Below are 22,300 nucleotides of genomic sequence, written 5' to 3'. Positions count from 1 at the left end.
TATTGAAGAAATTGCTGAAGTGAACACAATATGAATGGACTCTTCCTTTAGCTTTAAATCAAGAATGTGTTGCCTTTCTTTGTGAGTGAGAGTGGTTTTCTAGTTACAAAGATCAATTTTAGCATGCACTCTATGATACCGTGGAAGACCTAATATAACAATATTAATACTTCCTTACAAATATAGTAACATAATGACATTCAACTATTTAGAAGTACATTAGAATCCTCATCTTCTTGAAACTACCACAATATATCTATGCATAGATGATAAGATATGGAGCTCAAGAATTGCTACAATATATGCATCAAAGTATCTACTCCAATAAGACTTGCTGCATAGAATCATAGCTAATAAGAAAATCCAAAATTGTCAAATCTATAATTTACAACCTATTTCTTCAATGATAGCATGTCAAAATCCTCATTGTCTATCCACGATTGCAAATGATTTATTGGCTTCGTTTGTTTAAGACAAGCCAAATTAGCCTAATCCATGGCACCCAAATCATTATCTTTGATGCCCAACTTGGTTGCCAATTTTGGAGGAATGAAGTTAGCATGAGCACTTGTATTAAAGAAAACTAAAGCATTTTGATCCCTCACTTTGTCCCATGCATGACATAGCTTTAAACTTTGAAGCAATTGTATTTGGCTGCTCACCAACAAGATCAAACAGGAGTTGGGCTATAGCTCTATGCTTCTTGTCTTTTGATCCTTGTTGTCTTTTGCACTCACATTCTAGGCATTTGTATGCTATATGGTCCTCTTGTTCACAAACATTGCATTTCTTTGCATCATACTTTGCCTTTGTTTCAATAGCTTCCTAGGAACTAGTAAATGATCTTTTGCCTTGTTTGCTGTTTTGAAAGAGTGACTAAGATTGATATTCGGCTTGGTGACCCTTTTTTGAGGGTTTAACTTGGTGCTCAAAAGTTTAGTGTTGTTGGTCTTATTTCCAACGTTATTTTCTGAAGCATTTTTGTCACCCTTAAATCTTGTGGCATTGCCTTTCATCAATGCACAAGTTGTGTTTGTATTTTTGATCAATCGCGCCATTTTGGTCACTTTTATCCATATAATAGTCATGGATTTCTTTGGGTAGACCACAATTGTAGGTCTTTGTTTGCCATTAGAGCCACTTGACAACAAAGGTGCCCAAAAGTTATTTGTATACTCTTCCAAATCAACACAATAAATTTCATCCAATTTGTGCCCAACTATTGTCACATCCATGTCAAAAGTGTGTGCGAGCCATTGGGTAGAGAAATTGTGTTTAATATGCACTAAATTTGCTAGTGCCTTGTCTTGGATCAAAAGGTTTGTTCATTGCTAAAATGCATTTTCTTGTAGGAAAGTGGCTACCTGTGCACTCTCGAATGCCTGGAAAAATTGTCCCTAGAGTAGGCTACATCAAACAATTGAATGCAGGTCAAAGCCTTCAATCTATCTTGCACACTATGCCTGCTGTTCCACACCAACAAAGCCACCCAATTGACCAAACACTATAGTTTGTATTCTTGGTCGCATATGAATGTCACGATACATGCCATGGTGCATTTTGAACTACATGCCCTAACATAGTTCCCTTGAACACCTCGCATAGATGGTTGAAAACTAGTTGCTTTTTGAATGACAACATTGTTAGTTGTACTGGCATCCATACCATGAAACATTGAGCCATCCCCAAAATATCTTGGATGTGTAGATGTGTATTGGCATTCACAACTTGAAACGTTGATTCACCCCCAAAATATCTTAGATATGTAGAAAGTTGAGGAATTGTTAGAAACATAATGTACATTATTTCCTAATGGACAAATATGTTGCTGAACTAGAGTTCCTTGTACATTGGGCGTTATAAGTGCCAATGTATGCAATACTTTTGATTGATTACTCGTGAGACTCTGCTATCTAGAATGTGTAGCAACCTTTTTCCTTTTAATATCGAAAAATGAGTGCATAGATTTAGCTAATTGAGGTTGTTGACTCAATTGTTATAAGTCCACAACAACACTTGCCAACTGTGTCCTAAATATTGCATTTGCTTTTAATATCGAAAAACAAGTGCATAAGTTTAGCAAATTGAGGTTTCTGAATTATTTGTTCGAAGTTCATAACAGCACTTGCCAATTGTGTCCTAAACACTGCATTTGCTACTTGGGCACCTTGTAGAGTTGCATGTGGTTGAGTTGCATGCTTATGAATCACACTCGTTGCTCGTTGTTCGGAAGCGGTTTCAGCATTTAGTGACTCAAATCCATGTGTTGAGCACTTTTTAGGGGCAAATCTTGTCTCTCACTTCAATTATCATTATTGTGTGACATCTTTTAGTATTTGCACCTTGTTGTACATTATTTTGAGGCGAGTATAAACCCTGCTATAATTGAATTATAGCAAGCCAAAATACATGTGTTTGCTCCTCGAGACAACCACAAGCTCTAGCTCATTTAGAAAGGTGGGGATGTGACGACTGGGCAACCATGAAAGAGGACTTCGAGAACCCAAAGGATAGTAGAACACATTTTAGCAAATACTTAATTGAACATAATCGTAAATTCATCATAATAGTAAATTCAACAATAAAATCTACACACAATTAGAGCTAGAATGCTCTTACATCCCATGATACATATTTGTCTCAAAGCTTTGCATTCCTCTTAGTATTTCTTTAGATTATAGATGTATGCTTGGCATTAGTTACAATGGTTGTACTTTTAGCAATTTCTTGTGGTCCCACTAATCCATGTGTGCACAATGATCTTATTACCTTGAATGTTGGTCTCCAACCAATTGTAGAGTGATAAAAAATGTATACGAATACGTCAACTTACTTAACCTTAAAAATTACAGTTAACATTTGAGCCAAATTTCACAAAGTATTTTTTTTGCCTTGATAATTATCATGTATAGTTTCCATGCAATTCCATGTTGTTTCTCTCACAAGTAGAGGAGAGAGGATCTTAGCTCGTGCCGCAATTGGATTTCCTATGCCAAGAGAAAAAGATTGATTGATATCCTTGCTTCATTGATGTCGACAATTTATGTTTCATGGTTGAAACTCGAAATATGCAATCTTTGCAACAATGAGAAGAATGATTGTCTCCAAACTTGAGCTAATCAAATTAGAGAGAGAGAGATTCCAAATAGCCAAATCAACATTCTAAATGAGTCAGTGACTATTCCTTAATCAAAGTTTAAATTTGATTAAAGGCTAATTGATGCTTTAGTTATTAATCATAAGTGAGCTGCTCACTACCAAACTTAAGCAACGAGCTTTATAACTAAAGTGAGCTGCTTACTAGGCAAAACTTTCAATGTAATTCTATTCTAAGGTGTAATTTAATGAAAGTTTTGCATTGCACTTTATTCCTTTTCCTAGCGCTTGACCACTGGCTTATACACCTGTCCATTGCATGCGGAGTATTAAACCCTTCATTGCCCAGTGCAATGGTCACCATACCAAGAGCTAGAGATAGTAAAATTACAGTTCATTTTAATTGAAAAACTTGGTGAAGTTTAATCAAATTAGTAAGTTTATTTCTCCATTTGGTGATAATGATCAATATATGAGTACGCCAAGGAGGATGGACAGGTATACTATAAATAAGCCAAGGATGGATATCCCTATGTTTGAGTGACCCATGGGGTACGTAGAGGTACACCATAAGTATAGGATGGATATCCTTATGTTTGAGTAGGTGTAGATAGAGGTGCAAGAGGCTTGAGGGGGATACACAAGACATCTATATCTGAATATGCTGGTGTGCTTGCTTTTGATAGGTGGGAGTTACAACATATGTAGTTCGTAGTCTTGGTAAATGGAGGATCAACGTGTAGCTCGGCATGCACATGTGGGTAAGTGTGAGATCCTAGCAAATACCTAGCATCTAGATTTGAACGATCTAAGCTAATGTGTAGGAACGGATATGAATTTTGAGAGGAAATAGAATGTCCTAAGCCTAAGAATGTACTTGATGCAAAAGAGAGAATCTTATGTAGATGATGCAAATGTGAAGTCTAATCCTAAGCCATTGAGAGCATGCTCAAGAGAACCTACATGATCGTTCAAAAAGAGAGAGAGATTAGGAAATCGACTTTGATTAGCACCAATATTATGCTCATATGGAACAAAAGAAAATGTACTATCAATAGCTCTAGATGCACTTTTGCCTCTAGAGCATCCTTTGTTAACATTAACATAATGATACCAGTCTTGGTCTCCATGGTGACTTGCAATTGGATCCGGCACAATAGAAACAACGAACAAACATGGGTTTCAACTTATGCAATTCAAATGGATTGGATGAACCTGACATCGATCTTGGTTGAGATGAAGACAATGGATGGCTAGTCATCTGGATAGTGGTATGTCCTTCGTAAGTAGAGAAGTGGCCAGCAGGACGAGCTGAATGCATTGATTGATTTGCTGCTCCTATTAGAGTATAGAGAGGAGATTGAGGAGTGTCGGACCACCTTCTACGCAAGTGTTTTTTGAACTCCATGCTCAACATTTGCTTAATGTTTTGGTAAATGCAAGGAATTGAGGGGGAGGATACATTGTTCTCCTCATTGGGAGCATGATGTCTCCTTCGTAAGGTCTCCTATAGTGTGTAACTCACGCATACCAAGCTTTTCATGATAGCTGTATAGGAAACTCTTTAGTGTAGCAACGGCTTTGATAACATGTGAAGATATGCTAGGATTTGCATAGAGAAAACACAGAATATACAAACGTGACTAAAACACAGTGAATCGAGACAAGAACATAAAATGCAAAAAGAGGCAGAAAAGTATCTGATGAATGAATGCAAGCTGAAAATTAAAGAGTGAAGAAGATGATATTGATGTGAGTGCTCATGGAGTGGAGATGTCCAATAACCAGACTCTAATGGGAGCAGGTTTTATAGACCATGTTGGAGCTAGAAGAAGTCTTGTACAAAGTGGCAAAATCCCTTTTTGGGGATCTTTAATGAACAACTAGTACACTATCATGGCGTACTTTCAATATATTGGTTGACATCTTCACAATTAGATTTGATAGGGGTCAGTATAGTGTCATGGCATGCTTCGAATATTTATGCTGACATTATCTAAGGTAGAAAAGTCAAGAATTCATATTGGAGGTCCATACCTTGGAATATAATTAGAAAAATTGTATCTTGTGTGTAGATGTGTCAATCCAAGGCTTTCAGCAATGCAAGTTAAAACAGGTTTGAGTGTGTATGTTTTGGGTTTTGTTAACCTTAATCCTTGATTACAAAACAGTTACAGAATGGGCTTTTGTCTGTGTATTTGGTAGTATGAATTGTAGGACCTTTTGTGGCACCGTCAGTAATCACAAATTTGTCTTTGGGCCAAGGCTAGACCGGCATGTACAGAAATTCTTGGGCACGAAAGACAAACAAAAGTGTGGGACAAAGACAAAGTGATAATGGAAGAACATAGAGGTGAAGAGTAACTCAGAGACAATGAACATTGAAGAATGAATAATGAATAATACAATGCTCAATGCATTAAACACACTATGCAGAGTGAATGCAAAATCTTGAACTCTCGTGTCTCTAGGTGATCAGTAGCAGCAAATGCAGATCAGGGTGATGTATCTGTCCAGATCAGGCCGATCAATGGCAGCAGCAACAAGGCAACCCAGACAGAGTGTAGTCAGGCAGGGCAGCAGCCTAAAATGCAGGTCTGGCTGAAAAAGGAAATGAGCCTGCGCTGGTGACTGCTCCTGAGGAGAGAAGATGCTGGGGGGCAGCAGACTGTTGCAAATGCAGTCTTCTGGCTGCGCAATTTGGTGGCTGTTTGTGACAGAAACCTCTGGGATGATCAGGGCGACATTAGGCAGCAATAAATGCAGACCTGGGTCAGCTCGTAGATGCAGTAGGAGTGATAGCGACAGGTGTTAGGGGGATCTCAGGCCGGGGAAGGGGTGGCAGCAACATGAACTGAGGTATCCGCCAAGGAGGGGTGTGGGCAGCAGTGTAGACTGGGTGCTGGTTGATGGGGAATTTGCAAAACAGGATTGAAGCTGAGTGGAAGGGCAGCTTGCATTATAGATGTGTGGATCCTCTCAAATTCGGGTTTGGCTTATGGGACATAGACACCCTCTAGGAAAGTTTGTAATTTTAATGAAATGTTGGTAATCAACATGTTTTGGGGCTCTTTCAAAGAGCTAATAAGTTTGTAATGCATTTTGTAGCTCAACACAGCATTGTTCCGATATGAAACATCTAAGAATGACCTAGGGTTGCAACTTATAAAGGAGTGCTGATCGTTAAGCTGCCAATGAAGCATATTGCTTATTCAGTAAGTAAATCCTTTGGCATGTAGTTGCTAAATCCTAGTTGCTTTATTGGATAAATCCTTTGCAGTTTGGCTCCTACTTGGTAAGCCTGCCTCCTCACCGTTGTCTGGTCCTTCCTTAGCCTTTGGTTGATCCTGTGACCTGCTCCCTTTCTTCTTGCCGGCAGGAATATGACAAATGCAGTATTGCAAGCATCTATGTCCATTGATAAAACTGACAGATGCTAAAATAGAAGTTTGATACTCGCACAGAAAATGATCAACCAATCAGTATGTAATATCTTTTTGTTGAATCAACAAGTGTGCATCTATCTAAGGCTAGGAATGTTGAGTGTTATGCTATTTGTGCTTCATGTTATGAGCTGACACTATATGGTCTCTAAACCTTCATCTAATTGCTGGTTTTTTGCTGTTTTAAACTTTTTTGTATAAATTTGAAAGATCTCTTTTAGCAGAAGATTGTCTGGAACTGTAGGCATAGATTTGACTAAGTCTCTGTTTTATGTAGAGATGGGCAGAGATAATAGGACAAGCTAGGCAGAGTGTTGAGTTTTTGAAAGATCAAGAAGTCATTAGAACGGTGCTGAATATACTTCAGGTAAGTTGATGATTCTGACATTGGCTGGACAAAGAGTTAATATTCAACCCCTCAGATTCAAGATCTGTGTTATTGTCTTATACACTGAAAGTGTTCACCCTCTACTGGCTATGCAGACAAATACAAGTGTTGCAAGCTCCCTTGGACAGCCTTTCCTTACACAAATATCACTTATCTACCTGGATATGCTGAATGTGTACAGGTTTGTTATTTCTTCTGCTTCTTTTTTGTATTATTCTTGGGGTTTTGGTTACCACAGATAGTAAATCTCTGGGGTGGAACAATTGTTAGCATTGATCACATGAGAATCTCTCTCCTTGATATGTTGATAATAGTTTGGCTTTTCATGTGCTTATGCTGTTAAGAAGTTTTAAACTTGTACTGCCTGACAGGATGTACAGTGAACTCATATCCAGTAGCATAGCGGCAGGGGGTCAGTATGCTTCGCGGACATCTTTTGTGAAGCTTTTAAGGTAATATGATTGTTTACTGTTTGCCGTGCACTTTTATCTGAAGCCTTTTGGTTTTATCCATTCCATGAGGAGCTCATATAACCTTGTTTGTCCAGGTCTGTGAAGAGGGAGACTTTGAAACTGATAGAGACGTTTGTAGATAAGTCAGAAGACCAAGAGCTGATCGCAAAGCAGTTTGTGCCTGCAATGATGGATCCCATACTTGGAGATTATGCCCGCAATGTTTCTGATGCAAGAGAGTCTGAAGTTTTGTCATTGTTTGCCACCATAATCAACAAGTTAGTCTCTCCTTCAGTTATTGCATTAGCAGACTGGTGGCATACTGTTAGACAGCATTTGCATACTTTATTTATGTGTGCATGTATGCAGGCTCAAAAGTTCTATGCTTGAGGATGTCCCTCATATTTTTGAAGCAGTATTTGCATGCACATTAGAGGTGAGCAATTCTCTCACATACCATGCCCTTTTCTCTATAATCACCCTGGGTTCTGGTATGAGGTTAATACAATATTCCTTCTCTTCTTCGTACAGATGATCACAAAAAATTTTGAGGACTACCCTGAACACAGGTTGAAGTTTTTCTCTCTTCTGAGAGCAATTGCAAGTCACTGCTTCCGAGCTCTTTTCAAGCTATCTAGCCAGGTTAAGCATTTGCTTTACAAGCAAGTCAATTCTAATCAAGTATAGCAGTTGGGCAGGATCAAGCTTTCATACATTTTGTCTAAATTTGTGAGAGTTTCTTTCTTGCACCAGCAACTAAAGCTTGTTATGGACTCTATCATATGGGCATTTCGACACACAGAAAGAAATGTTGCAGAGACCGGTCTAAACCTTCTACTTGAAATGCTTTCAAATTTCCAGGTACACATACTTCCAACTGCTGCTGTAAGGGTCAGAAATGAGAATAATGTTAAGGGGAATGAGTATTGAAATATGATCGATTTGGGTGTTCTATTAGATTGTTATCCAATCTGGATATGTGGTTAGTTTCAGGAGAATGGAGACAGAATGTGAATCTGGATGAAATCTCAGATGCATTCATTGTTGAGTCTTTCCTTGTGTGCATGTGATTGGAGCTCAAGGCTCTCTTAGCTCATATAAGGGGGAGTCCCATCTTTAGGGGAGGACTGCTACAAGTCATAAATTGTCTTTGACTCAGCTCAGTTGAGCCTGTAGCAACCTAGGGCAATAAGTACTTCTGAGAAGATCAGATCCCCTGAGCTTTGGGTTACTATGGTCAAGTTTACAATGTTCTTGTTTGGATTTGGATGGTCTGCAGCTTTCAGAGTTTTGTAACCAGTTTCATCAGAGCTACTTCCTCACGATCGAGCAGGAGATTTTTGCAGTGCTTACTGATACTTTCCACAAGCCAGGGTTCAAGTTGCACGTACTCATATTGCAACATCTTTTTTGCTTGGTGAGTTTTCAAGGGATCTCTCATGCAGAGAAGGGAACAAAGAAATCAGGGATGATGAGCTCTTGTTGTTTCCAGGTTGATTCAGGAGCACTGACGGAGCCCTTGTGGGATGTAAGTGCTCTTGGTTTGACGGCTTATCCAAACAACATAACCTTTGTGCATGATTACACCATCAAGCTTCTAAGTACATCCTTCCCAAACATTAAGCCTTCAGAGGTAAACCTGAATCTCATATGCTCCAACATTACGTTTTTGCATCAAAATGAAAGAGCAATGTCTTGGCAGTTTCACCTAGTTGAATTAAAAAGACAGGTTAAAGGGTATACTAAGCCTAGTTCTGAAAGAAATGTATGGTGTAATGCAGGTTAAGACATTTGTTGGTGGGTTGTTTGAGACTAGGCATGACTTAGGTAGTTTTAAAACTCACCTTCGAGATTTTCTGATTCAGTCCAAGGAGTTCTCTGCTCAGGTACCAATCTCAAAGGCAACAGAAGGCTAAATCTATTGATATGTTATGGTGTTAAGCTCATTTCTGCACTTTTGTCGGACAGGATAACAAAGACTTATATGCTGAAGAAGCTGCTGCTCAAAGAGAACTAGAGCGGCAGCGCATGTTAACTATTCCAGGATTGATAGCTCCAAGTGAACTACAGGATGAGATGGGAGATTCTTAAGGTAAACCCTCCATCATTGGGTAGGGATGGGATTACTTATGTTGGGGTTTGATGTCCAAATTCATCAAGCTGGGAATGGAAACAAGCATCTTATACTTTCAAAGAGTCATTTCTGCTGGATTGGCCAGCTGATTCGAGTCATCCAAAACTACTAGTGATACTTCTGGACAGATCAGAGGCATCTTCTATAAGGTTCAGGAATAGTTCCTGGTAAAATATCCTTTCAATGAAGGCCTCACTGTCTTCAGTAGTTGAAGTAGGGGAAGCTCTGGCAGACTCCCAAAATTGTTGATGAAATCCTAGCCCTCGCAGGTGCAAGGCCTGCACTGTACCATGCTTATAGAAAAGAAGAGACCCTAGTGCTGATGGCACTCTTTTTCCCCATATCAGAGTGCCTGAAGGTATCAGGATCGTAGAGCAAAAGAAAAAGCTTGTTAGCCAAATGTTTTTGTTTGTGGCTCAGGCAGCAAATAATTATTTGATTGGATTTAACCTCCACTTGTTGATGGAGACCCTTTTGTATAAACCACGAGTTTTTTTTAGGTTTGTTTTTCGTACTGTGTTTTGTGAGATTTTGTGCCTCTTGATTGTAGGGTCCTTAATTGTGCTCATAGGATTTGTTTTATAGTTGATGTTATAATCTAGTGTTTAGAAAGGTTATAATCTAGTGTTTAGAAAGGCTAAGTAGAGTCCTGCAATACATTTGTTAAACTAGGATTCTTGAATTGCACTATACATAGTCTCACAACGGTTTAAACTAAAGCTGCTTGCTTGACCAAAGAGTTCATAAAGTATGCTGCTAAGAAGTAAGACTTTTATTGAGGCCGAAAAGTTGCTCCTGGTGAAAATTTCAGGTGGTGGTTGTCTCCAGGACACCTATGCCTGCATCTTTGTTTGACTTTTTGGTGAATTTAATAATTGTGCTGAATAAAAGGTTTGGGATTGATATTAAATTACTGCATTGTCACACATTCTTGTGAAGTCTATTTTCCACAATTTTTAATGGATGGATGTTAGATTAGAATGTAGTTGTTAGATTAGAATTTGTGAATCAGACTGCGGATTTTGGAAGCCCAATCATAAACCATACCTTTGATGCAAAAGTGGAGTATCTAAATGCAAATTTAAACATAAATATGGAGTCATGTTTCATGGAGGAAAGTTACTGATTTGAAAAGCAGCAATTGAGATTATCACAAAGTGCGAATCTTTGCAATGTTTGGGATTTTAATGTAACAACCAGCAGAAATGGGGATAAATAGCTGATATAAAGATTGGTATGTAGCTCTTTTTGCATCTCCAACTTGCACTGTTTAACAATGCTTAAATGTAAGGTGCTAGTAATAGCTGTGGTAAAGAGGCCAACAAAGTGATACCCCTAAAATTAAGATGTAAAGTGCCCCATTAACAAGGTTGCATAAAAGATACAGCATTTTTGGCCACTCCAAGCTATGACAAATTCACAAATAAACTATAGGCTTAATGCGATTTAAACAATTGAGCTATGCCAGATATATGATAATGGATTGTATGAAACCTCAAAACTGTAGGTTTAATGCAAGTTAAACAATCGAGTAATGTCAGATATATAATAATTGATTATATGAAACCTCAAAACAATGCATCTTTGAGTCTCTCTTTATTGGACCTTTAGTGATACTCTTTATATGGGCCCTTCATTCACCGCTAGTTCTGCTAATAGAAATACCAAAGCGCATACATTCTAAGTAGTAAGCAACTATTGTCATTGTCATGCAATCAAACCTAAAGTTTATATTGCAATTGATTCTCATATTACCATATATCTATGACTAAATAATGTTGGTACAAATATCCCTAATGAGGGCTAGTAAGAGGAGAAAAGCAACGTTTTGAAGCATCTTCATTTTAGTTGAATTTGAAAATGAAAGTTTGTCAAATGTGCATATATGTATGCCAAAAGTTGTGAGTGCGTATACCTTTCTATTCAAGTCTCAGATTAAGGTTTTGACACTCCATATAAGTGTGTAACAATCCCCTTTGTTACAACAAGAGCTTTCATTGATATCCATGTGATACACTTTGAAAGACTTGTTGGATCTTCATGTGTACGCACAACAAGAGAAGCGTTGGGTGGTATACAATAAATTTGCTTTTCTTGTAGCATGGCCAATAGCGCAACCATTTTAGAGTTTTAGAGTTACTTTTCTTGTAGCATTGCTTATATACTCTTACGGAAACTTGTGTTTACATTGCGTCTTCTTGTGGGTTTGACAAGTGCTGAAATGGACATGCCTTTGCTTTCAAAGGACACGTTCTTTGTAGGCTAATAGTGTGCTTGCCATTGGTATTTGTAGCAAATATGTAGGTGATAAATTCACTAGGAGTATTGTTGATGCAATCTGGATTTAGGCACAATTTAAGGTGGGGATAGAAGGAGCCTTTCTTTGATATTTCATTCTTATTTACTACTCATTGATGTCTATTGGAGCCTAGTAATGTTTGTTGTTTGAAATTATAATGGTTTGCTTTCGTTGGTACATTAATAGGAGGTATGATTGCCATCATCTATTTTGAGAACTAGGGATATTTTAAATATAGGATTTGAAGTGCATTTATCTGTTATATTAGTAGTGGCCAAAGAGAACATGTATGCAAATGCATTTATATTGAGGATGACGTGTGCAGCTCAAAATTTGGTTTGGTAGACCATTGTGCCTAAATGTTGTCTTTTGATTCTCAAACAAGTTTGTTGGGTAGAGTAAAATCATGGGTGTCTCTTAAGTTATAAGTGCACCTCCTTGACAACTTAGTAATATTTTGATTGACTAGGAAGTCTTTTGCACCTGCATTGAACACAACATGAGACAAGAGGGTGAGTGCTCATCATGTCATGGAACCATATTTGTAAGATCCTTTGTAGATAGAACCCATAGGTCAAGCCATTTGTAAGTCCACTTTGCCATTGTCATGCTCATCTTAAGAATTAGATTGGCCTACAAGTTGTAAGTGAGCACATTTGCAATACGTGATGCAAATTATTGCTCCCTACACATTTAGAAGATTAGCAAATTGTGAAATAGGGACCTTTGTTTGAACGTGGCATAGGTAATAAAATTTTAGTCATATTCACATTTATAGATATGTCAATCATATTAAGCAATTTTACATGGAGCTACCTCAAAGATAAGTGAATGACGATATAGATAGCACGAGTGTCTTCATTGATATATGATTGGTAGATGCTTCACCATCAAGTGTGCACATTGGATCATTTTGCAATGTCAAGCAATGACATAGAAGTAAGAGCCACATGAGAGAAATCCTCATTGTGTGGACATCCTTGATGTTGAGTGTAAGAAAGAACATACATTGTATGTTTTGGATTGATCTTCAATATTGTAGATGAGATCTTGAGTTGTATCATTTACTCCATTCTCTCCTTCTCCATTGAGTTCTTTGTGATCTTTTATTCTTGATATACATTTGAGCTTTCTTTTAGTAGAAATCTAACATATGCTTGTCTCTAATGTATATTTGTCCTTGATTCTAAGTACCATGGTGTAGGATGCATGTAAACAGTCATGTAAATTACACTTTTTACTATTCTCTTGAACATATTAAGGTCTTCTATCTCATCTCCAACATCAGCACTCAACTTCACATTTTGCTTCAATGCCATTGAAAGAGGTTAATATATTGTCATACTATACTTGAATAACATATTCAATCTATATTGCATTTGGGATAGTCATATACTATCATTACATCTAATCACCTCAATACCAAGAAAGTGTCTCAACTCATCTAAATCCTCCATCTTAAATAGCTTTATTATCCTTCGAACCATTCACATTATGCTTGTTTTTGTAAATTCACTTACAACCAATAGCTTTCTTGTTCTTCGGCAAGGGTATCAAATCCCCAGTTGTATTGGCTTCTAATGCAATCATCTCCTCATCCATTAATGTATCCCAATGAGCATGACCAACAACATTCTCAAAACAAGTAGGTTCAACATCCTCAATTACCTTTACTATATAAGCATAATGATGAGTTGCATAACCTTCAAAACCAAATCTTTTAATAGGGTATTTGATCGTGCTAGACGTACATACCATTGGATTAGTTAATGGAGCCTTTACATTACCATGTGCTCTTTGTATACCTAGTGTCTTGGCTGAAGGAATACTAAGCTCATCATTCAAACTCTCTAGACTAGAATCTCCATCAAATTCCAAATGATTAGTAGATGTATCATTATCATCCCCAACACTTTCTTCTTTCCTTTATCTTTACTTGTAATACTTGTAGATTCACCTGAATATGTGGGTTTACTCAGTCTCCCAAACCAAGGGCTAATTGTAGATGTAGTACTAGATGATATTTATAGTCCACTAAGATTTCGTAAATCTTTCTTTTTTTTTCTACACATAACTATCATGATCACCATCATTATCTAATGCATCACCACTACCAACTGCTCATCTCATAAAAAATAACATCCATGCTCACTCTGAACTCATATGTGATGATAGGGTTATATCAACGATATCCTTTTTATTATAAATAATATTCAATAAAAATTACATTTTTAACCTTAGATCAAGTTTTTTTTGTAGCTCATATGGTATATGAATATATGCAATACATCCAAGTACTTTCAACTGTGACACATTGGGCTTTTTACATGTAAATCATTCTTCGAGGGCCATTTCATGAATTATAATTGTGGGAGTTTTGTTCATAATATAGACAATAGTGTGGATAGCTTTAGAAAAAAAATGTTTTGGAATATTTTTTTTAGCCATCATCAATGCTTGTGTAACTCCTATAATATGACTATTTTTTCTTTCTATGACCCCATTTTGTTGTGGGGTATACCTACAAGTAAACTATCTCTTTATTCTATGAGATCTTAAGAAGCAACTAAACCCATTAGAGAGGTACTCTTTTCCTCCATCTAATCTTAAGTACTTAAAATTTAAGCATGTTTCTATTTCAATAGGAGCCTTGAAATATTTGAAGAGTGCTCAAATACATCACTCTTTTTCTTCATGAAACATACCCACAACTTCCTTGAAGAATCATCAATAAACATGAGAAAGTATTTGCTGCCACCACCAAGAGATACGTTATGTGTAGGTCCCCAAACATTTGTATGTACAACACCAAGTATATTTTTGCCAATATCTCTATCATGCAAAAAAGGTTATCTTGCCCACTTATTAAACTAGCATGCTTCACACACTTTATAAAATTTTGCAACTCTAAAAACATGCAATCTTGTAACTAATCCTTTGGATTGTATTAATTTCAATCTTTTCACATTTTTATATTGAATACGTTTATGCTATATTTTAATGTCTATTGATTACTCATTTCCCTTGAGCATACATAGCAACATTCATAGCAAGAATTTTAGTATCTAAAGTAAACATGCAGCCAACTCTACTTCATTTTGCGACCAACTATGTCGTTGGCCTTGTAAGTAGGTTTATGTAGATGCCTAAAAAGCCTCATTTGGAAGCAATTAGACGCATATTGAGGTTTGTGGAGTCCACTTTACATTATGAAATTTTTTATGAGGCAAATAAGGATGTACAGGTGTTTGGATACACAAATGCAGATTGGGCAAACAGAAGAACTATGTTTTTCCTTGGTAGTGCAGCACTTACATAGAGCAGAAAAAAACAATCTACAATTGCTTTATCAAGTACAAAGGTTGAGTATAAATGTGATGCTATGGTAGCATGTGAGGTGATATGGCTATTACAAAAGCTATTGGATAATTTGGATGTGTAGGGAGATGGTCTAGTTGTCATTCAATGTAACAACATGATCATCATACATCTAGCTAGGAACCTAGTGCTCCATGCTAGGACAAAACACATTGATCTACTCTACCACTTTGTGAGAGAGAAGGTACTTGTAGGAGAGAATGATGGGATAGCTAGCATTTTCACAAAGGCATTAGGTGCATAGAAGCTTTGAAAGTTTCAAAGAGCTTACGCGGAGTTGCAGAGAAACAATTGAGCTTGAGGGGAGTGTCGAGATGGCAAGCTTAACATGTGTGGACATTGACGTGATGGACCGCCTGGCTAGATGGGTCCACATGTTTGCACTTAGCACATTGGTGGTCATTATGATCTCCACATGGCCACCACTAACTTATCACTTATTATTGTTAGTTTATTGTACCTACCTACAGTTAGCATAATTATAGTGCCAATTGAATAGGATAGTTAGTTATGCATTTTTTGACTTAGTAAGCTACTTTCCTTTATGTTGTATCTTATTTATATTTTATGTACATTGTATTGTGTGTGGAAGAAGAAGAAGAAACTAGCAAGAAACATTTTGACATCTATCTCTCTTCTTGTGTTCTTGAGTGAGCTTCCTCTTGTGTGTATGGTGCAATAGCTCAAGCAAGTCTCCCCATTATGTGATTCTTGACAAGTGAGCCCAATGAAGCTATAAGTACTTACATGACATCATGGGGTAGATTCATCATAGTTGAAGCTTTAAGTACTTCATTATTATATCATGTTTCAAAAGTCATCACAAGTCTGAAACTTTTGTATATGAGAGCTTGAAAGCATTATTTATGCTAGAATGACAAAGTGTGTTTGGCAACAAGCTTTGCAAGAAGAAACATAAATGCTTCCTTGAAAACTTATTGAATGAAAGTTTTCCATGATTTTCACTTTTTAATTCAAGTTTAATGTTTTGATCCCCATGTATTCAAATTAGATCGCAAACTATTTGTGGTCATGATGTATGATGATTGAATATGATTAAACGTTTAGGATTTTTAGTAGTATGATCATTATATCATGGTTCAAAGTACTTGGATACATTACATAGTTAATTTGATTATATGAGGATTAGGGCTAGCCAAAGTGTACTCTATACTACACATAGTTTGGACAACACTACACTGTACATCTCTCTAGTATTGATCTAAGTTGACATAATTGTTGAAACATGTTGCCTTATCTCCGTACGATCTCGATCTTCCATTTTCTTTGCTATGTAACTTGTGCTTCGGGTATTCCATAGTGCTTTGAACTCATGGTTGTCCATTAGGATAGTTTTGGTGGCATGTAATCTAGTTTCAACTTTGAAAATATCAATAGCTTCTTGTATGAAATCGAGTTTCTCCCATGGCTTGGAAATTCAATCTCCACTTGTAGTAGTATTGTGCAAACATTTCTTTGATCTATTGAATCTAGGAAAGAAAGAAATTCTTTGAGAATTTTACTACTTTTCTCTTCTAGGAACATGTCCAAACAAACACATCAAGGTGTTCAAAGAACCAAGGTTCATCTTCCTTGTAAACTAGCAAATGCTTGATACCCATTTGCATGACTTTGAGCTAATTCTAGAAGTGTGGCATCAAATTTGCATACTTTTGTTATTAATTGATGTGAGCAACATGCCATTGATATCCAAGATAATGACTGGACTTGTCTCAAATAATGGACTCTCTATATTATCAAAAGGGTGATACACCCTCCCATACTATAGTCTCACCAGTAAAGGTAGCTGCCAATCTAGAAACTAATCTTACAATTGTGGCAAAAATACCCAAAAGCAATTACATAGGTGAAAGCTACAATTATCATCTGTGGTAGCTACCTAAAAAAATCCAATTACTACTGATAGCCACCAGTCCCACAACTAGCTACCAATGGGTCCCAATCTAACAAATGGTCTACCAACCTCACAATAGTCTTAGAAATGTAGCTACAAGGCTCATAGTGGTAGTTATACTCTACCTTTTGGGAGAAATCCATTGTAGTGTAGCTAGTTTACCCTAGTGAAAACAATCTAACCATAGGTAGCTAGTAGCGATAGCTAGTCGTAAAAATAATCTAGCCATAGGTATCTACTAGTTATAGCTACAAGTGTCCATAAGGTAACACAAAAGTGGTACCTACCACAACTAGAAGTGGTAATTACTCTTCCAATTATTTTACAGAAGGTAGCTATGTCTCCTTAGTGGTAGCTACCATGTATATTGATATAACTACTAATAGGTATCATCACAAGTAGCTATCAATGGGTACCAAAATATCAAATGGTAGCTACCATGATCACAATATTATCTATCAATATACCTTGTAGACATGATCTCACCATATGCACCTACTGGTGTCATAGTGTAGCTAACAACCTCATAGTCGTAGCTACCATTCTAGTAGTCTAAGACTCGTAACACCAATCCTGGACTACTAGTCTCAAATTGCTAGCTACCAATCTCAAAGTAGTAGCCATAAGACTACAATTAATAGCGATGAGACTTGTATTGCAAGCTATCACTACATCACATAGTCATTTGTAGCACCTAGCATAAAAGAAGCTACATATTTTAGGTTTCCCTCATTCACATATGTAATATAAGCTAATGATTAGCTCCATGGGAAAATTGAAGTTAGGGTGCATCCCATTCTTGATGCTTTTTTCTTGCATCACAATTATCAAAGAGCACCAAAGATTGTATAGTTTGTGAAGCACCTTGGCTAGTTTATGAGAGACAACGATTGCATGACGTGCGAAATTCCTTGTGTACATATCCAATACCCATGCATGCATCCTTGCTCATGATAGCAATATGAGAAAAAACAATAATTGTGATGTGCATGATTATAGGGCACATGAACATGGCAAGTGCATCATCATCATACATAAGCAACCACAAGCACCTGAAAATTTTTGCAAATGAAATGTGATCATATAAAGAAGTGGAAATTTGGGTGGAGGTACATGTAATAAATTATGTTTATTTTGGCCTATAGCTACTAACAAAATCCAATTGTGCAAGTGCAAGCATCTCTTTTTCCTGTGTGAACTCATCCTCCCTCACCCTATGCCTAGTTCTTTTGATGCCTTGTTGATGATCACTCCTTGTAATGTGTAGATGGGCATTCACAACCTTTGAATAGGATTTCTAAACTCTTCATTTTCAATGCATCATGTACATCTCCACTATCTTTTGACTTCCATTATGATTCATCTACATACTTCAACTTCCCCATGAGACTATCCATAGGGAAACAAGCTCCTTTATCTTGATACACATCTACCTTATGCAATTCAAGATTTTGTACAGCTTCATTGTGTTCCAATAGTGCCAAAAAATGGTTTATCACAACCAAGGCATGAATTTTGTCCAAGTTAGTAAGAGACTGTGGAATAAACATCAAAGTTTTCTTTACCTCTTTCCCATAACAAATTGGAGTTTCTTGCCCTCCATAAAAATCCATGACCCTTGACAATCTTCAAGATTTTTGATGTGTGGAGGAAAAATGAAAAACTCTCCATGACATTTTCATTGCTTGCAACTTGGTTACATCCATTTTGTGATTATCATGGTTGAAAATGGCATCCCAAAATCCATGCTGAGGCTAAAGAACTCTATAACTAGACACATAAGTGTACCCTTTACCTTAGCACTAAATGTTTCTTGAAGAGTGTCCCATGCTTTTATAGAGGTGTAAGAGTCACTAATATGGTGAATGTAATCATCCTCCATACTAAGCACTAGTGTGGCTAGTGCCTTTTCATCCTTGGTGGTCCATATTTCCTTTCTTTTGGAGCTCTAGGGAATTTATCCTTCCCATTTACAACATTCCACCACCCCTTCATGATAAAAACTTGGGTTTTATAGACCAAGTATAATAATCTTCATTAAATTTCATTAGATAGTCCTTTTGTGACCCCATGTTGAGTTTGTTCAAGATTGAAATGAAAGCTCCTCTTAGTCAGATAAAACCACTTTTTTAGTGAATAGATTCACAATGTAAGAATAAGTGGAGAAATCCACTATTAAGGAAGAGATTCGAGATTAGAAGATGATGATTATGCCATCTAAATAGATGAACATAATGACCCCATGTTGTTGGATGCCTTGCTTGCCTTCATTCATCTTCATATTCAAAGTTAAAATGACTCTTCAAAATTTTAGTATCTTTGCATAATGATAATAGAACAAATGATTTGGAATAAAAGAAAGATAGAATCAAAGCATTGAAGCTGGTTAGAAACCCTAGCTATGGCAGTTTTGATAGTGTTTGAGTAAAATAGTTCAAAAGGATACCACAGAGATAATTTTTGGAAATGATTTTACCAAAAGATAAGCAACTAATAGTCTTCAAAAGCCCCACCATCTATTCAAGAATAAGATGTTGTAGTGGTACTATGATCAGCTCAAATCATAGGATCAAAAAAATCCACTAGTTTGTGAAAAAAATGACATTGCTAGAGCATTCCGTATCAATGTCGGGCTTTGTGGTACTAGGATGGAGTGCCTTGATGTAAGAAATCTCACCATGATAGGGTTTTCAAAATGGTAAAGGGGAAAGCAAAATTTTAGTCTTCCATTGGAGCGAGGTAGGTGAGAGATTCTATGCTTGGGATATTTGAATAATGCATATATTAGTCACTAACCATGTTTATTAGTGTGGAAATGATGTAGGGAGGTCAAATATGTCTCTGATACCATGTTGAAAATCAGAGAATGATGAATGTATGAAGAAATGGGCATACATATTAGAAATGGAGTGAGAGACAATGAGAACAAAAAGTAGAGTGCTAGAATCAATGTTTATTCATGAGTTGAGGCTTCATTTATAGGACAAATACAAAACACTAAGAGCCAAACAAAATTCTTGGAAAATCACAATCTAAATACCATTGGCTACCTAAATGGCTCCACCAAACATGGCCCCCTTTCCACCATAATGTAGATAGTTCCTATGCTTCTAGATTTCCACTAACTAGAACTAGGATAATTTCAACACATGGAAGATAGGATCCGACACCACAAGAGCACCGCCTCTCAACTCTTTTTTTATCCCAATGGCATAAACAAATGCACTATGGCTAGATTAATGATGCAAGCTGCTCTACTCCCCTCATTTTGCTTAGCTCTCTTAGAAGACATGAATGATAGCCGCTTCACCCACTGCAATCATCCATTTCCTTCCACCACCATTCTCCAAGTACGTCTGAACCTCAAGGGGTACATGTAGAGCTAGAAATTCCTTGAAAAATATCTTAAACCTTCAAAATTACCCTCTCACAACTCGGATGGCAAAGACTAGCTTCTTTTCATATTTATGTAATTCAAAAAAAAGAAGAAAAAAATTTAAAAAATTAAAAAAAAGAAAAAAGAAAAGAAAAGAGAAGGAAATCACAAGAAATAGCAATCAAATCACCGCACTACACGTAGGCCATAGTAGCCACTGCACCTAGGGTTCTCAAGTTAGGGCATGGTGGCTTCAATGTCCCTAACCCCCTAGTCCATTTTGATTCCCCACATCATGCTTAGGGCGCATCAAGGGTGGGACATACCTAGGGAGGTCACACTCGCCTATGGTTAGACCTATCTCCCTAAGCCGCACCCACCACACCTTCCTTATACACGAACTAGGTCCTCACATGTGGGACAATACCCAGGTTAGACCCAACTCCCAGTTCCACTAGCACAAGCACAATGCAATACACGTAAGGTAGACACTCCCCCTAGGTAGTGCCTTTTCTTTTCAAGTACAAACAAAGGCTGCAAAAAACCACCAACTTCGTAGGCCCCATCATCCACTCCAATCATTCTCAGCCTCCACCACCTCAAGATTTTGATTAGCTTCTCTCCAATGACTAATCCCTAAGAGGCCCTTGAGGAAGTTACTATATGTATATCCTCTACATCACATGCGTTCAAGTCATATTTATAAATATCATTATCTGTAAAATTTTCTTGAATAAAACATAACCCTTTTATATTCAATTTGTAAATATCCCCTTTATATTACACCCTTTTGTATGTAAAAAATGTATAAAAATGGTATTTTTAAAATACCGTATTTTGAACCCATGTGACACACACATATATTCATGAGTAACTTATCTGAGAAGAGGCCCCATCATCATCAACTCACCAACCACCCTTCAATTCACCGAGCCCTCATCAATACAGACATGCAAGTGCCATGGGACTGGCACCCGCCGTCTAGGAGGGGGTAATGTTAACCCTAGTTCAAGACGGAGAAAAAGAAGTCCAAAGAAGTCTAAGAAAACCCAAATGCAAACACAAAGGAAGAAGCAGGAAGGAAAACGACCAAAAGTGCAAGGGTAGCCTCAAAAGCTAAGTCAAAGGCAAAAGTGCATTTTTAAATGCAAGGTGTCCCTAAGACTTTTGTAAAAGAGAATCAGGATCTCTCTTGTGCAAATTGTAAAGGGTAGATAGGTGTAGGTAAAGAGAAAGGGTAACTAGAAGGGAATGGGAAAAAGGGGACCTTGCCACAATGGCCGGTCATGTAAAAGGGATGGGTGCCCAAAGGGATGAGGGTTTTGTATATAAACTCAAAAAGTAAATGAGAAGCTCATTCTTTGGTGGGTGGCTAAAGTGAACACTTCTTCCCTTCTTCTCTCCTTCTTACTTGCTCATGTGTGCTTGAGAGAGAGAGTGATATTGTGAGGGTGAGGGAACTTGGAGAAGAAGCTCTCCATCATCTCCTCTCTTCTTCTTCTCTTCTCTACTCTTCTCTTATCTCGCGTGTAGCTATGGAGGATGGAGCTTGGAGGTGGAAGCTTGAGGATGCTTGAGCTCACATCATAAATCGTGGAGCTATCGGCTCGCTTGAGGGAGGAGGCCACTCATTCGGGCACATCGGTTAGGTGAGAGATAGCCATTGGTGCTTGCTCAAAATGAGTGAAGCAATAAGCGGTCTATGGGTCTTGGTGGTTGAGGATGAGCTCCCTCTACAGGAGCAAGTAATCTCACAATTCGACTGCCCCATTGAACTAGTCAGCGATCATTGCACGCACTTCATCAACGAAGTAATTGC

The 22,300-nt window shown here is 37.4% G+C and overlaps 1 protein-coding gene across 1 annotated transcript in view; it reads left to right on the top strand.

Moving 5' to 3' along the window:
- LOC148019683 (protein EXPORTIN 1A-like) overlaps positions 1-10,028 on the top strand; it is a 35,974-nt gene extending 25,946 nt beyond the window's left edge. Inside the window, exons 22-32 of the mRNA XM_087699813.1 lie at positions 6,817-6,906; positions 7,023-7,108; positions 7,299-7,379; positions 7,475-7,657; positions 7,749-7,815; positions 7,911-8,021; positions 8,133-8,240; positions 8,659-8,796; positions 8,872-9,012; positions 9,161-9,265; positions 9,348-10,028. Of these exons, the coding sequence (XP_087555939.1) occupies positions 6,817-6,906; positions 7,023-7,108; positions 7,299-7,379; positions 7,475-7,657; positions 7,749-7,815; positions 7,911-8,021; positions 8,133-8,240; positions 8,659-8,796; positions 8,872-9,012; positions 9,161-9,265; positions 9,348-9,470 (1,233 nt within the window). The 3' untranslated portion in view covers positions 9,471-10,028. The remainder of the gene's footprint in view (positions 1-6,816; positions 6,907-7,022; positions 7,109-7,298; positions 7,380-7,474; positions 7,658-7,748; positions 7,816-7,910; positions 8,022-8,132; positions 8,241-8,658; positions 8,797-8,871; positions 9,013-9,160; positions 9,266-9,347) is intronic.
- Positions 10,029-22,300: the final 12,272 nt, after the last annotated feature.

The sequence above is a fragment of the Lygodium microphyllum genome, chromosome 19, assembly GCF_053477565.2.
Source record: "Lygodium microphyllum isolate KBCC chromosome 19, Lygodium_microphyllum_v1.1.10, whole genome shotgun sequence".
Lineage (NCBI taxonomy): Eukaryota > Viridiplantae > Streptophyta > Polypodiopsida > Schizaeales > Lygodiaceae > Lygodium > Lygodium microphyllum.
This window is presented reverse-complemented; position numbering and strand designations above follow the sequence as displayed.